Source organism: Stegostoma tigrinum, chromosome 5 (assembly GCF_030684315.1).
Source record: "Stegostoma tigrinum isolate sSteTig4 chromosome 5, sSteTig4.hap1, whole genome shotgun sequence".
NCBI lineage: Eukaryota > Metazoa > Chordata > Chondrichthyes > Orectolobiformes > Stegostomatidae > Stegostoma > Stegostoma tigrinum.
This window is the reverse complement of record NC_081358.1, coordinates 4,827,629-4,845,462: the sequence shown is the minus strand read 5'-3', so window position 1 is coordinate 4,845,462 and position 17,834 is coordinate 4,827,629. Positions and strand designations below refer to the sequence as shown.

At 41.8% G+C, this 17,834-nt stretch overlaps 1 protein-coding gene across 1 annotated transcript in view; it reads left to right on the top strand.

Moving 5' to 3' along the window:
- The first annotated feature begins 2,374 nt into the window (after positions 1 to 2,374).
- ppp1r17 (protein phosphatase 1 regulatory subunit 17) overlaps positions 2,375 to 17,834 on the top strand; it is a 34,672-nt gene continuing 19,212 nt past the window's right edge. The window contains exons 1-2 of the mRNA XM_059646318.1: positions 2,375 to 2,492; positions 6,722 to 6,830. Of these exons, the coding sequence (XP_059502301.1) occupies positions 6,752 to 6,830 (79 nt within the window). The 5' untranslated portion in view covers positions 2,375 to 2,492; positions 6,722 to 6,751. The remainder of the gene's footprint in view (positions 2,493 to 6,721; positions 6,831 to 17,834) is intronic.

The following is a 17,834-nucleotide window of genomic DNA, read 5'->3' as shown; positions in this document are numbered from 1 at the left end:
ATAGGTGGGGAGGTAGGGAGGGGATAGGCCAGTCCAGGGAAGGTGGTCAGGTCAAGGAGGTGGGATGAGGTTAGTAGGTAGATGGGGGTGCGGCTTGGGGTGGGAGGAAGGGATGGTTGAGAGGAAGAACAGGTTAGGGAGGCAGAGACAGGTTGGACTGGTTTTGGGATGCAGTGGGTGGAGGGGAAGGGCTGGGTTGGTTGTGTGGTGCAGTGGGGGGAGAGGGCGAACTGGGCTGGTTTTGGGATACGGTGGGGGAAGGGGAGATTTTGAAGCTGGTGAAGTCCACATTGATACCATTGGGCTGCAGGGTTCCCAAGCGGAATATGAGTTGCTGTTCCTGCAACCTTTGGGTGGCATCATTGTGGCACTGCAGGAGGCCAATGATGGACATGTCATCTAAAGAATGGGAGGGGGAGTGGAACGACTGGGAGGTGCAGTTGTTTGTTGCGAACTGAGCGGAGGTGTTCTGCAAAGCGGTCCCCAAGCCTCCGCTTGGTTTCCCCAATGTTGAGGAAGCCACACCGGGTACAATGGATACAGTATACCACATTGGCAGACGTGCAGGTGAACCTCTGCTTAATATGGAAAGTCATCTTTGGGCCGGGGATAGGGGTGAGGGAGGAGGTGTGGGGGCAAGTGTATCATTTCCTGCGGTTGGAGGGGAAGGAGCCGGGTGTGGTGGGGTTGGAGGGCAGTGTGGAGCGAACAAGGGAGTCACGGAGAGAGTGGTCTCTCTGGGAAGCAGACAAGGGTGGGGATGGAAAAATGTCTTGGGTGGTGGGGTCGGATTGTAGATGGCGGAAGTGTCGGAGGATGATGCGTTGTATCCGGAGGTTGGTGGGGTGCTGTGTGAGAATGAGGGGGATCCTCTTTGGGCGGTTGTGGTGGGGGCGGGGTGTGAGGGATGTGTTGCGGGAAATACGGGAGATGCGGTCAAGGGCGTTCTCTATCACTGTGGGCGGAAAGTTGCGGTCCTTGAAGAACTTGGACAAGGGGGATGTGCGGGAGTGGAATGCCTCATCGTGGGAGTAGAGGTAGTTGTTTTGCGATATATATCTCACAGATTGTCTGCACAATCTTTGAGTTTTCGATGCCCCAAGTTTCTTTGTCATCTCCTGCAACTGTGGCCAGTTCAACCCACTTCATTGACATACTTGTTTTGAATCATTTCCTTTGGTCCTTCATGTTGTCTGGTGCCCAGCTTGACTGCCAACTGTTAACCACTGATGAGGGCATTGTTTTTAATCAGGAAGCAAATCTGAATGTTGCACATGAGAGCTTGGGGTTAAATTGGCCTTGACTTAACTTTGAGGATTCATCAGGACTTTCCTTCCTTCATCACAGCCTGTCCACCCCAAACACATCTTAATTCCAAATTCATTGAGTGCATTTAAGACTGAGTTAGATAGGTTCTTGACTATCAAGGGGATCAAAGGTTACAGGGAGAAAGCAGGAGAGTGGGGTTGAGGAACTGATCAGCCATGATTGAATGGCGGAGCAGTCTCGGTGGGCTGAATGGCCAAATTTCTGCTCCTGTGTGTTATGGTCTTTAGGTTCTGGCCAAAATGGCAACCCCTGATTTTCATGATTTATAAAGGATTTCAAATGTCAATCAGTATTCCCTGATATTACCAGAATGTATTTAAGGGATACAATTTGTTAAAATGAATCATTTCTAAAGTTTCATTAAAAGTTTGTGAATTGGTAATAACTTTAAAATAGTCAATTTAAAAGGCACCTGCTTTGAAGTCAATCCAGTTTCTACTCATCATAGTTAGTTAGTTAGCTCTATTTTAATAATTACTGAAAATGTTTTGTGGAAAGAAATGGGAGGTGAGGTAAATCATATATCAGTACATCAAGAGTGAACAGGCCTAAGTCTGTTGCTTTTATTGAAATAAAGGATAGTTCAATGCAAAATAAAGTTGTTAATTCTAATGGGTAGTCCTAATTTTTATAAGCAAGATGCATGAAACATGTTGCCTGTCAGATGCTGGTCAATCTGCTATGCACCTCCAGCAATTTATTGGAAAGCTGTGATTATTTTTTGCTTCATTAGTTCACATTTCTAGAAAATTATTCTAATGTAAGTATGGACCATGATTACAACCCACTGTGAAGATATCATTCCAACTGATTGTCTTGCTGCTGGTAATCCATTTCTGTGGATTGTTACAAAATTGTTGTATAATATGACACTGGTGGCTTTCTAAACATCTTCGAAATTACCAGGCACTGCAAATTGTGCAACTTCTATACATGTCAGAGATTCTGGTAGAAACTCGTGCTTTAGTTTTTCAAGATGTAAAGGAAGTCTTCAGGCCATAATTAGTGCTATGAAAGAGATTAATTGAAAGTGAGGAAAAGCCATGGAAACACAGCATTGTCATGACAACAACCGATGCTGGCTAGATAAGCCCGAGGTGAGACTCAGAGCAGTAGAGCAGAGAGATCCTCCTTCAGTGAAGACAGCTGTCAGCTTTGTGCTGGTGAGTGATTCTATGTTATTGTGTGTGTGTGTGTGTGTGTGTGTGTGTGTGTGTGTGTGTGTGTGTGTGTGTGTGTGTGTGTGTGTAGCTAAACTTTAAATAGTATTAATACAGTTAGTACAGGAAAAGTAAAACCTAACTATTCATAAAGCTAACCTTCTTAAAAATAGGGTTAGGTGTAACACACTAATGATGAAGACTTCATTTATTGTGTGAATTCTATTCAAAATTGCATAAGTTTTCTGGTTGTTTGGTTTACCCAGTTTGAGAGGACAACCAGATCATACAGCTTGCCAAGAATTACAAAGTGCCTACTCAGAACACATTTGTAAGGCAAATCAAACTTTGCAGGGTCATCAGGATTTGTTTTCAAAAAGCTTGTATTTTGCCATTTAAACGCTTTAATGGAAATTTGTGCTTGATTCTAACCAAGGGAAGATGATTTAAATTGGTCTCTTAGATTTTCTTTCATGTATGAAAGATGTTGCCTCAATTCATTACTGGTGACAATTCTTCGTTAACAAGCAACAATTCCATGGTCATTTTTCAGCTACATTTGAGCAGTGCTGTGGAATTAGATTTCAGTGCACAGAGTAATACACGTCAGCAGCAAAAAAAATCTGTATTTAAATATTACTCCAGTTACACTGATTCCACATTTCATGTAGTTGATAATCTTGGTATCCTGGATTTGGATAAAACTAGTGCAAAAGTACAAAAGCCACTGAATGGGACATACAAGTCTCTTTTGCCAGGTTACGGGGAATTTGAACAAAGCTTGTTTTCAATTTTACGCAAATGTTTTATTTGTTTGTGGATACTAATTAAATATGTACATTTGTAATTTTGCCAATTCATTACATTGTACATTGTTTTGTAACAATGAGTCTGGAACTGAAAAGTAATCAACATTTTAGAAAATAAAATTTTGAGATGTGAGCGACGTAGGCAATTTTTTTTTCATTTGATAATTATCCCTGGTTGCCTAGAGAATGTGTTTCTTTAGCAAATCAGTGAATTCGATTTACAAGGAACATTTATTATCTTAAATTTGGAGCAGAGAATGCTGGTGGCAGTAGGGAGGGGGGGGGTACTTGGATAAAGCCTAATAATAACATGGGGAATTCTGTTGTTGCTCATCCGTGTCCATTCTTCGTAAAGCAGGCAACTTGTGATTTTTGTCCTGCCTGCTTATTTCAGTGATAGAAACAGTTGTTCATTGCTTTGTGTGCTGCTGAGTGCCTGGACACTTTAGCAGAGGACTCAAGTTTATGTGAAGCCAGCAGCATTAACTGTTGATCTGGGCTACTTCAAAGGAATATGCATTCTAGTTCCAGCTGGTGATGAAAATATTTGTGGAGGAGTCTTTGAATTGAGTGAAGTCTGAGGATGGAGAAACAGCTGGGCAGAGAGCACACTCTGATATTCTCTGGTGCAGCAATTGGAGCCTCTGTGTGAGTGATGAACAGGAAGAGAGATGTCTTTTTCCCATGAGGGACCACAGGCCTTCTGCATAGGTACGGAGAAGACAGATGGAACAGAAGCCATTTCTGTCAATACCATCAGAGTACTCTCAAGGACCTGGATGCAGTGAAGAAAGAAGTTTAATTAAATCTCACAAGTGGTCAAAGTCACTAATTGTACCTTCAAATTCTGCACCCTTGCAAATGAACCACTAATTTCACACCGTTATTACCACTTCCATTTCACTCACCTCATTTTCAGACACAACACTATTTGCACACCTCATGTTATGTGTTCATAGACTACAATGTGGGCATATTTCTTTACTTGACAGCGTAAAGATTTTCGTAATGGAATTGGATTATATGCTTCCAGTATTTTAAGAGCTTCCCAAAACTTTCCCTCCTGTTGTAAAGATTGAAAAGGAGTAGAGAAGGGAACAAAATTTGAAAGTTATGGGCTCGCTAACTTTTGTTGGAGTGAGATATCTGTTCATGCACAGTGGTGCTAATTAATGTTCAAATCTCCTTCAGACCAACTTTCCTTTCAAACTGTTGCCTGCTGATGTTCAATGTGTGACTCTCTGCATTATGAAATATTCCTCATTTCAAAGTCTATATTTGCCTTTTGTTTGTGTCTTACATGCAGCCCAGTATCGGGCAGCTGTTCCCATTCTACAGACTTGTCAACATTCACAGATATTAGGTACATCCTGCATAGTTCTTCTAAATTATTGTGTATTTCCAATCTTCCTTTTCCAAACTCTTTGAACGCATTGTCACCAGCAAACTCCATTCAATGTTTCAGTTGAATTCCTCCAAACAGAATCCTACTCGGAAACAATACTGAATTATCATAAATGAAATCCTATACAGCCTGTGGGAAACTATCCCTTCTTTTCCTTCATGACTTGTCTGAGGCTTTGCGTCGTTGAGCACACTTTTTCTCTAGTACCTTTCCAACATTTCTCATTTGCGTGGGACTGTGCTTGCCTAGTTGCATTCTCATCAATCCCATCTTAAACAGAAAATTGTTTGTAAAGTCTTCTCTTTGCTCTCCCACACCATTGCCGCTGATATTCCTTGACCCACTGCTATTCCTCATCTCTGTGCAACACTCCAGTGAGGTCCTGCATGATGCAATGTTAATTTTCAGATGTATGCTGACAATATTCAGTCTTAATGCCTGTCTCTAAGTTGTCAGCCTACATGTTTGACACCCATGCATAAATTTCTTCAATTAAATATTGAGAAGCAAAAAACTAATGTCTTCACGCCACAATATTCCTGAGGCTCTGATTCCAGTCTTCCTTCCTAGCAACTGTCTGAGCCTGAGTCTCTAATCTCATTTCCATGTCAACATTTAAACACCTAGCTCTACCTCTGTAACATTTGTCATAATTCTTGTATGAATCAATAACTTTAAAAAATACAAATTTTCCATTTGCCAGTGCAAACTATTGTATAACAACATTTCATGCATTCGGATTTCTACTCCAAGAAATAATCTAAAATTAACATAAATTGCACATTATTTAGCAGGCAACTCTTACAGTAAACTACAGAAAATGCAGTCATTCATGACTTTTTAGCAGAGTTGAAAGCTCCACACTATATTTTTAAATTAGATCAGAGGAACTATAGACTAAAGTTTAAAAAATCTGAAGCTCTTTGGCAGATATTACTTGGATCTTGTCCACATCTTCTTGGATGTGATGAAGGACTGTTTTATTATCAATGCAAATATGAATGGAGCTGAGCAGCAAATCATTTCACCTCTGATCCCTAAATTATCTAATGGCCATTGAACAATGCAACTGGAAATATATTGAGTTTGGGGTGTTGCCCTGATGAGCTATTAGAACTGGAGAAGCCACTGGAAAGGCCACTGGAGAGTTTTATCCTGGATTCTCTTTGACTTCAACTTTAAAAGAGATCCTTATTACCAGTCTTGGTCGTATACAGTCTCAATGCCAAGGGGTGTCACTCACACATCACCGCTGGAATTCAGCTTTTCATGCTGAGACCAAATCTGGAGCCTGTGAACTTTATGGAACCAAAACCATTGCTGAACAGGATATTTTGAGTAAGTGCTGCTTTTGAGAACATATGATGGCTCTTAAAACCTTTTTGATCATTGTTAAGTAGGCAGATTGGATTTGTCCCATGTTTGGTAGTTAGAACACTTTTGGGCAGTTTCCCAGGTTATTGGCTTGATGCTAGTTTCCCAGCAGCACTGGGGTAGCTTGACATTGTTCGTACTTGAGCAAAATTCTTTAACAATGAAGTTGTAAATTGTGGATCCCGTCACCTTCAGTGTGTAGAATGTGCTCAGCTGTTTCTTAGTGTGGTGTAGAATCTAATTAGCTGAAGATGTGGATTTGTTATGATGGTCACATTTTCAGTCTCAACTGTTCAAAAAGTCAAATCCATTTGCGCAGCTTTGAACATATTTAATAAGACCTGTTTACTTGCAAGCAGTAAATTAGTTGCTGATTTAACACATTGTTCACTCTTATCCAAAGGCAAGAAATGAAACTAATCAGTGGTAGTCACATAGAAAACGTTTTATTTAAATGTATTCTATTCACAGTACAAGTATGGTCATGCCATTGTTTGTGTCAATTGTTTTAATGCTACCTCATTGCATCTTACATTTTAAAATTTAATAGAACAAAATATAAATATTTTAAAAAGTAAATACTCCTTTAAAAACTGAGTTGGCTATAGAAGTTACATTTCTGCTGCCTGCACATTTTGTTGCAGATCTGCTAAAAAGAAACGCTCTCTATCACCATGACAACAGAGTGTGTGTGGTCACCTGAAGCACCGGATGACAGACTGGACAACAGCGATCAGCTCTGCAAGCACTTAGGTAATTAATCTGGTGTGATGTCCACAGAGACAGTTCATTACACCATTGGAAAAAGATTTCATCTGCGAGGCTGAAAGAGTGCAAGATGTTCCTTTGAAACATGAGTGGAGTTTGCTTCAGGGCACGAGATTGGCCAACTCAGCCAGATGGAGGCACAGATGGAAGGTGCATCTCTTCAAACTGCTTGAAATACAAATGGGAACCATTGTCCTTAAAAGAGTCATGTACTACAAGTAGTTTGATTTGGCACAAAAAATATGGATTACTTAGTTTAGATGAGATAACAGGTATTGCATTAAATAGGTCGTATACAAAAAGGTAATCAGTGAAACATTACCAGTGTATTTGCTTCTAACATTACTCCATAAATGTGTATATTCCAACAGGGATCTCTACATTAGAAGAGTGCAGCTGATGACGTGTAAAGTATTCTGAATGTTCATATCTCACCCCAAACTACAATATAACATCTGCATACATCCAGTTGCGTAGGAATCTCTGACTATCAATCATAGAATCCCTACACTGTGGAAACAGGCCCTTCAGTCCAACATGTCCACACTAACCCTCAGAGCATCCTACCCAGACTCATCCCACATAATCTACATATCCCGGAACACTACGGGCAATTTAGCATGGCCAATCCACCTAGCCCATAAATCTTTGGACGGTGTGCTAAAACCAGAACACCTGGAGGAAACCCACACAGACACGGGGAGAATGTGCAAATTCCACAGTCACCCGAGGGCGGAATAGAACCCAGGTCCCTGGCCCTGTGAGGCAGCAGTGCTAACCATTCAGCCACTGCACAGAATGCACTTTCAGTGCATTCCATAGGCTTCTGCCAATTTAAACAATAACCATGTTCATCATCAATCACAGAACTGGCTTCTGAAAGAAATTAATTTGGAATCAAACTGGAAAGAATATAAGTTGAAGAGCACTGTAGCATGGCCCAAGACTCTAACATAAGCTTTAAAATTGGCAATAGTTAAATGTGCACATACATTAGAGATCAGGTCTGGGCAGATGAGATGTTGTTTGATGGAGCATTGACAGTTCACACAGTTGATTCAACTTGCTTATTTTGGCTGTCAACACAAAGGTAAAAAGTTACACAACCAGAATACTGACTGGACTATTCTCGCTCATATATTAAATGGTCTGTTGCAAATTTCTTCAGTTCTGTTTTTATTCTAGCTTTGCATGATGTGTTCAATGCATACAAAATATCCCTACAAGAATTTAAAGTGTTTAAAATTGTAGTTAGAAGTCTTACATCCTGTGAAAATTAAAGATTTTTAAAGAATCTACTACTTAATTAGATGATGGTTTCATGTATAAGCCAGTGTCAAATGGCATAAATTTGTTGTCTACAATTTACTTATTAATGGTGTACAAAGCCCTCAGAGCTAAACAATAGCATCCATATTGATGAGTTTAAGGTGATGACTCCCACTATCTGTCTGTAAAGGGGATACTCAAATGTAAGATGCATTATTGTTTGTTTGTGTCTCTCCATAAGCATGTGCGCAGCTTGTCCTGAAGCCCGTTAGCGGAGCACAAGAGCCTGACATGCCCTGAACCTGGTCTGCAAGGGCCACTCTCATAGTTCAAAGACTGGCATCTAACAGATTTGGGTCTTGTCACAACAAACTTATTAATAACTCCCATTCTTTGATCCAAAGGATGATGTTTGCATGAAGGCCTTGGTCAGCAAGGTCGCTCCATATGGGGCATGGAGATGGCTGATGGGTAGTTTGTGATTTGAATAAGTCAACAAGGAATGGTAAGTGAGATGCAGCACAAAGGGTTTTAATCAACTTGTGGATTTTCAACAGTTGAGTATATTAAAAGGCCCTCATGCAACATGCACCCCACTTGAGTGGTGCTTGACATGGGCTTATGCTTCTGATTCTTGCTGCGTTAATATGACTATCAGAGACCTTTCTATGTAAGAATTAAAGAAAAGTATTATTGGACAGTATTTCTGAGTCTAAGAGACAAAAGCAGCATGAGCAGAGGCCTTGGGGGAAGGCAATGATTTGTGAATGGCCAAGGAATGGTTAGAAAGAGAGAAAATAATTTTAAACTTTGAAAGGGAATAAGTTCAGATGGCAACATGAGAAATCTAGTAGTTTGACAATCAGCACATTAGGCATTTGTACAGGGAGCTGAGAGTAATGTTCTCCTGCTTACAAGACTGAAACTTGGCAACTTGTAGTTCATAATTGTAGTCGAGTCAATCCCAGGAATTATGAATTTGGCAGAAACTGTCAAGTGCTGCAGAAAGCCAGGTTCTGTTGGGAATCACAGAGTGATGTTGAACATGTCCCCAGAGAATGACAGCCAAACAATCAAAGTAAAATGTCCATTTAGTAAGAGCAGAGGATCAAAATGGAAAAATAGAACTGAAAATAAAGTAACACCAAACATACATTAACTACACTACAATGAAAACAGTGACAGTGGTGATGAAAGTTACGCAGTTGAAGTTGTCTGGATGGAGTTTCAATAGCATGGACACCCAAGGGCTACAGTGGTTCAAGAAAGCAGATCCCTGCCACCTTCTCAAGGGCATTTATAGATGGTCAGCACTGCCTGTATCCCATGAATTAGTAAAAGACAAAATTAGACTTGGGAGTAAAATATTGTGTTTAAAGAGACCATGGCAGTTTGAAAACAATATGGGTGAAGCGATAAAGATAGGCGTTATTGTCCAACATTGTTTCTCATGTGGAAGGAACTAAGTATTTTCCAGGAATGAAATTAAAAGTTATGGTCTCAACAATCATGACCATTACAAAGTTTGTATTGGTTGTCTCCTCGGCATATTCAATAAGAAAATATAATCAAATGTTACCTTAGAAGTCGCACCTGGCTTTGCTATTTCTGAATCATATTTCTTTTGTGATTCTATAAGACAATGGTTCAGAGCTGTCACATTTGCAATCTAAGCTGTAAGTATACAAGGACATGGTCTGTCAAGTTCAAGGGTGGCATTTTTTGTCAAAGGGATTATTATGGTGGATTAATGCCAGAATGCAACTCCCCCAGCGTAGAGTGAAAACTTTGGTTCTGCTACATATATCTGGATAACCTTGCTTATTCGGAGCACCTTAGCAAGGCTCCATGGCACAGTGCATCAGGAAAAAACATGTAGATTCACTGCGATTGATATGAGGGATCAGGGGAACTACGAGTGAGACACTGTTCCTATCTGACATTCTTCATGGATGCTCTGCTCATAGATTTCCTATGAATGTCACTGTCGCTAGATTTCTCGTAGCTTTGCTGCACAGGTAAAGACAGCATTGAAGGACAGAGCAATTACGGCATTATCAGTCAGAACAGCAACCTCAAGCAGCTTCTGAACTGTCTCCTCAGGGAGAGGCAGCTGGTGAAGATCTCCCAAGAAGGTAGAAGAGAATAACTAAATTCTGCAAGTACAGCACTCTTTGTCATTTTCTACAACTCTTAATACACAGTGTGGAAGCAGGCTAAGGATTGTTACCAAACTATGTCATCTACTGGAGCTGGACTTGGGTAGCAATCCCATCTCAGGGTCTGTCAAGGTGATAGCTGCCTGGAATCATTATGTCAGTGGCTCATTTTAGAAAGCGACTGGGGACCTGCAGGGCATCCTCAATCCCTAATTCACATGGAGATGTTGGAATGTCACTGATGTCATTTTCTCACATCCTGTTCATTTGTTAGTTACTCATATCCTCCCCTCACCTCCCTGTCAGCTAGGATAGTCCAGCATTTTGGGCAATTAGATTCTCCATCATCATTGGCTCCTATCAACTGCATCAAGATCAAGACATTTACCAAGAGGGACACCCATACACTATAATAGAGCGATGCACTGTTGAGTGCAAGAAGCCAGAAAGAATCTAATTGAAACCTGTTTCCAGCTTTAATGAGTGATAATGGGAACTGCAGATGCTGGAGAATCCAAGATAATAAAATGTGAGGCTGGATGAACACAGCAGGCCCAGCAGCATCTCAGGAGCACAAAAGCTGACGTTTCGGGCCTAGAACCTTCATCATGATTGGATGAAGGGTCTAGGCCCGAAACGTCAGCTTTTGTGCTCCTGAGATGCTGCTGGGCCTGCTGTGTTCATCCAGCCTCACATGTTATTATCCAGCTTTAATGAGACAGGTGATCCAGGGCATTTCTGAAGAAGGGTCCAGGCTTTCCTGCTCCTCTGATGCTGCTTGGCCTGCTGTTTTCATCCAACCCTACACCTTGTCATTCCAGCTTTAGTGAGCCAGTTTTGTACTTCTTTTCATCATGTAACTTTCTGTGCACGCAGCCCAGGCCAGTGCTAAATACTCATGGATCTGCTTATTTTTGCAGTCCTTGAACTTTTCTGTTGCTGAATAGAAGTTTTTGTATTCACATGATCGTCTGCCTGATATCTTCAGGTGATGCCATTTTCATGCGTCTACACCTCAGAGCTTTACCTTAGGGAAAAGGAAGTGACAATCATTGAGGCAGTGCACCAACATTGCAAGGCATTAAGGTTCAGATGCTGTTAAGATTTCAGTCGGCACATCATATCCAGGTGTTGTGCCATGAAGTACTCCCTCATGTGAAGCAGGTGATTGCAATCATGAGGCATTTCCTTTTCACCCCTTCATCATCAGTTAGTCTTTAACATTTCAGAGTTTACACAGATTGGTGAATTGTCCTGCAGTGCTGAGCAGCCGATAGGACAGGATTGAACATTTGAGAGACAGTGCTTTGTGCAACTTCTGTTGCAGGCCAATACACTGAGGGAGAGCCAACAATGGGGGGGGCTGCCTATTGTACACCTGCCAGCACTGAACTGTATTGTGGTGCCTTGAAATGTTAATAAACAGAATGAAGCTTTGCCTCTAGAGATGTGGAATCCGCTTTAGTTCTGTGCTATCAACCTTAAGGTGGGTGCAAGTATGCACCTGTGTACAGGTCATGACCGAGCACAATGCTCGTGCATTGCTTTTAGCCTCAGTGTTGTCTACATTGAAGTGCAAGGCATTGGATGCTTCATCAATGTTGCGGTTTGAAGGTCCCTGATCTTTAATGCTATCTGCAGCCAAAGAGTCAATTACTTTTGAGAAATGAGCAATGTCAGGCCATTTCCAACTTCTTTCATCCTCAGGACATCTGAAGAGGTTTTTCACCTCGCAAACTGATGTCAGTTTGTCAAACGCGACTCTAGCAGATATCTTTCCAAGCACTAGTGGGTGTATATTTACAAAAGTGTAAGAAATGTTACAATGACGTGTTAGTTGTGCCATCCACGTGTCTCTTTCTTTCTGTCTCACTCCGAGTGCAGCTATGTCTTGTGCAATGCCTCTGTTCTGTGATTGTCCCTGTTGACCTGGGAGGCTTGACCAGTCGCCCCCAGGTTTGTTTTGGCTGGGAGGTCCCAGACCTGCTGAGAGGGTCCTGTCCAGATATGCACTCACCCTTCTTATTGTGGACACCTGCAGGCCTTGGCATCACAGGCAGGGGTGTGGTGGAGAGGCCAGGCACCTTCCAACATCTTCCTGAATGGATGATGAGCCTTACACCTGCAAGCTTCGCCAGTTTTCTCCCTCCCATTCTGTTTGTGAGCTATTCCTGTCTGCATTGAGACTGACGGAGGGAATGATTATGATGAGAGTGAATGGGAGAGTTGCTGGTGCTGATGCAGGGCAGGTAAGGTGGTGAGGTGTTTTCAGGCGGTGAGTGGGAGGTGTAGAGTGCAGGAAGGATTAGTAGTTTGGAATGAGGAGATGGGTGAGAGCCATTGTGTAGATATAACGCGTGCAATACTGAGAGTTATCGTCCATGAACCCTAGTGAGAGGTGTGTCTAGGAGCGGAGTTAGAGTGAATAATGACCATGTGAGAATGAGAAAGCCGAGAGGTGCCATTTACCCTTTCACTGGAAGTCTTTAACCTTCTTCCTGCCAAGAAAATGTGATGTGGGCAAAGACATGAATCTCATTTGGAAAACCATGTGATAAAATCGGAAAAATGAATACTAAATCAATCCTTTTATAAACTTAAAATTACCTTCTTGATATAACCGCTGGGTGAGGTGGTGAAGTTCCTACATAGTTCATAATCAGAGTTGTTATTATTTAATGTGGAAGCTGACTGCTGATTGTATAGTCAACTACTTGTTATTTATTAATACGTTTAGCTGTACAAACCAGCAAAAAGACTTAAATAGGAATTGAGCTTCTTCATCAAACTGTGCGGATCACCAACGAGTTAATAAGGGAGAATTAGGGGAAATATTTGTTAGGGGTTGACAGAGTATTGAATGCCCAGTCTAAATCGCAACTGCAGGAAGGAGGGGAGGTGGGTGGCCACGAGCTACTTATTTAAAGGCTCTATCTGCTGCCTCGAGAATACATCTTACCATGACTGCCGTTAGAATTCAAATTCAATTAATTACTTCAATTCTCAGTAATGGTACCACGAAGCTCTCATGTTGTTAAAATCCTGTCTGTTTCACTAATTCCCCTTAGCAAAGGAGATCTGCTGCCCTTTGCCTGGCCATCAGGGCTTTTTGTGACTCCAGATTCACAACAAAGTCGTACGCACTGAAACACTGAGCAAGCCACTCTCTCCCCGGATAAGCAGCAATTGTTGGCCTTGTCAGTGATGTCCACATCTCATGAGAATTAAAAACAAATCTTTTGCAAAGAGAGATCATTTGAATAAAGAAACCTCTATAGGGAAATCCACTTGAGTCACACATCTGAGCTGAATCAACATTACCCATGTTGTAAAGTTCCATGATTCCGTACCTCTAGTACAGAAGATAATATAAAATGACTTGTTCAGTTCTGGAAAGATTGGGTTTACAATAAGCGAAAAGAGAAATTGTGAATAATTGGTAAACTAGAGCAGAAAGTAGGATTGATTTGAACGAAGAATGTATGAGTTTAGATTGACGATCAGTTTAAAAAAATGACAGAAAGACTCTTAGAATATTACACCAAGCATTTTTTAGGTTTGGTAGTGGATGAGTAAATGATCCAAGATGATCCTTGTATACTTTACATAAAATTTGAGGCAATTTTTAATGCCTTAATATTGTCAGCATCAAAATCCCAGATACATTCCAGATTATTTCGGAGGCATGAAATGGAAACTATATGTCACCAAACTGCCCAATGATTTTGGCTAATCTTCAAATTTCCTTTAGCCATAAAATTTGGACAATGGAGCACTAAGTCATCTGATGCACCTGCAGAAATTGCTAAACAGTGAAAGAAGGATGACAAAATGTTCAAATGTGCATTTTTCTAAACTCAATATTTTTACCAGTGATGTCTGTTTAAACCGAATTATGAGGAAAAAGCGTGAGAAAAAAGTAAGTTTTGTTTTGCAGCTGTAGTGCAATTTTAGAGTCTGGCTTTACCTGACGGGTTCCAAGCACCCTCTGCTGTTTGAATGCAGACTTGGTTTGCTGAACACAAAAGAGGAATTATCAGTGAGCAACACGTTCCTCTTCCACTCTAACCTGCATACATTAGTTTTCCTTTTTGTATTTGTTGATTTGCCCACAAGTAGCGAAGCGAGTATTATGTGTAGATTCATGAACATGAATTTGTCTGATTCAGAACACTTTGTGAATTAAACTGACCCCTTGATCTCCAGAACCTACTGGTGGAGTCTCGTTTCATCAAATCCCAAAATGGAGCTGGATTTATGGAGGCACTTTTGCTCAGGGGCTGGCCAGTTTGTCCCAGGCAATTGCATTCTTGAATTCATGTTGAAATAAATCGACAAAGGCCAGTATCCTGTCATCACGTCACTCTTTATGTACACCGACAACATCGTTGACTCTGGCACAGCCTCATCAGAGTCAAGCACCCTGAGTATTAAAGTGTCTGACACTCCTGTTTATATCTGTTAGCTGGGGCTCCCTGATTAGACCAGCCCCAATCAGAGAATTCATAATCTGTGAGGTCTACTTGGCTCATCTAATTACAATTACTACACCCCTTCCCCTCTGAGTCTGAGGACATAGGCCAGTCCCTTTACTTGGACACCCTCCTGGGGCATTTTAGCACTGGATCAGGTTCCTCCAGCTCTGCATCCGATACCAGCAGCATGTCACACATGGGAACTCACCTCTCACACAAGGAACGCCTCAGTAGAAATTCACTCTCTTCTTCCACTGGCAAAGCCAAATTTTAAAGGCAAGCGTGGAGAAACACTCTCTTCCACACTACTTTGGCTACGTCTATCTCGGATTCAGAGGTCTCATCAAAATTTGACGGAGAAGTTGAACCCATGAGCTCTGGCAGCTTTTCCAACTGTTACGAGGAGCAGGGAACGGTGTGCTCCGATTTTGTCTGTGAGTTTGCAGCTTTCTTATGATCCATGTGCTCGCTAATGTCCATCACACCAGCCCAAATTTTATAATTCACTGGACCCGACCTCACTCAACCATGCCTCTTACCCACACAGGGCCATTTCCACTGAACACTTAGAATCCCTACAGTGTGGAAACTGGCCCTTCAGCCCAACAAGTCCATACTGACCCCAGACCCATCCCCCTATTACCTACCTGATCCACACATCCCTGAACACTACAGGCAATTTCCCATGGCCAATGCACCCTAACCTGCACAAATTTGGGCTGTGGGACCAAACTCACGCAGACATGGGGAGAATGTGCAAACTCTGCACAGACACTCAATTGTCTCTGTCGCTCGGAAGAGTCTTGGATACAGTTGTTGTGTTTCTGATACTGTTTCATTCTCTGCCCTGCCAGGTTGAGGAAGATCAGATTTAACCTGGTGCAGAATCTTCTCCCCAGTAGCAACTCTGCTGGTACCATTCCTGCAGTTGCATGTGGGATGGTCCTGTTATCAAATAAAAACCACGGGAGCTTGGTATCTAGTGAGATTGTTGGCTGTTTCTCCAAGCTTGCCTTTAAAATTTGGGCAGCTTTTTCTCGCCAGGCCATGGATAATGGGTGGTATGGAGCTGTCCTTATATGTCAAACCCCATTTAAATTTAGGAAATATCCAAATTCCCTACAAGTAAACAATGGCCTGTTGTCTGTGACCAACACCTCCAGGAGCCAATGTATTAAAAAAACGCAAGTTTTTTTTCTATCATCATCCCCTTCTTTGACTAATGGACTGTGCACATGTCCAATCACTTTAAGTGGCCATCTATGATGACTAAAAGAGCATTGAGCAAATGAAAGGACTTCCTTTGCCATTGTGTAACCCAGTCCAAGGTTTACCTGGCCATTGCCACACATGTAGGGGGAGCTGCTGGTGGTAATGTTTGTCCTCGTTGGGACTCTGAGCATTGTCCCACCAACGCGGCTATGTCTGCAAACAAGCTTGGCCACCAGGCATAACATCTTGCCAACAACTTTATTTTGGAGAGCCCTGCGTGACCCAGGTGGATTTCAGCTCATATTTGGCAGCAACCTATGCTCAAAACAATCACTCTTGCTCCCCATAACCAAATATACCATCCTCTACTGTGAGTTGGTCTCTCTGGGTCCAAAACAGTTCCAATTCCAGTTGTACTTGTCCTTTGGTTTCTCCCAGCAGCGCCAGTTGTTTTAGATTTGACAGGACCGGATCTTTCTGCATACAAAGTCTGATTTTACATGATACTAGGTTATGGTCCAACACATTTATTTGAAATCATAAGCTTCAGAGCGCTGCCCCCTCGTCAGGTGCAGTGAGAAGGAGAACCTGCAGACACTGAGATTATAGGCAGAGGGATGGAGGTCAGAGAGATCAAAGGATCAGACAACTGGTATGAATGCAGTGAACAAACCTGAAGTGGCTGACTGCCTCCTGTTGAATCCTGCATATCTCTTCCTGATGCAGACATGTACAAGACATGGTGGCCCTAATCTTTATATGGCTTTCCATGCATATGGCAATGAATTCAATTTGACTCTTGGTGGCTTTCATATCCCCTTCATACAGCCCTGCAAACTTGCATTCTACAGCTCTGCATAACAATTTCATCCCCACGTCTTTAAATTACAGATACTGAGGTCTGTTGATGTTCCTGCACATCTGAATGTGGAATAGCCAGTACCATCACCATTACTGGCGATTTTGAAATGTCCCTCTCAGCGCTTCCCTTCAGTGCAAAGCCATTGACTGCTCATGTAATAGTATATTTTAGGGTTTGTTTTTGTTGTCTCCGTTATGTGTGTTTACACTGTCCAGAAACACATGCAAATAGGTCTTGGGTTCTTCTCATTTGTATTTCCTGAGATATGGGTCAGAGAAAGATAGTAGTGAATTACTTTCCTTCAAATCATTCATTTCTCCCTCTCCCTTTAGTATATATGGATCCCCCCCATAAGTATGCATAGTCTTTGTTCCTCGTCAGGCTCTCTTCAACATGCTGCTTGCTTATCTTGCCTTTCATTGTCTTCCTTCATATTCCTACTCTTCCCTGATCCACTCCCATCCAGATCCTTATATTCAACCAGTTTTTTTTTTTCGGTTCCCTAATGCCTCTACAGGTAGTTCTCCTATAATGTTAACAGTTGCATTCTTGTGTGATCTCACACTACGGCAAATCATTTTAGAAAATTGTGTTATAGGGAAATCGCTTCAGAAAATTGCTTTACCTGTACAGCAGAGAGTTTGTGTTACCTGCACAGCATCCACTATTCATCAATCATATTACAGCCAATTCACGTTAATGAACACACTTTATAGCAGAAACACCTGTACAGCAGTTATTCTATTGCATTCCCCATCCTCCGTATGAAACTTCCCGCTTCATTGCCCTCTTTATCCCTCGCAATGTAAATCTATCCTCTACATTCCAGCTTGCTGCTTTTATTTTCCAAATTCCTTCCAGTGACCCCGATAACCAAATCCTTGTAATTCCATTCCTTTTCACCAAGCCCACCTTTCTGTTGGGCTTCCTTTTCTGTACAGCCTGCTTTTCATTAGGCAGCCCATTGCATTTCATTGCTCCTTTGAGTTGCGCTCTGCTTGCTTGTCCTGAA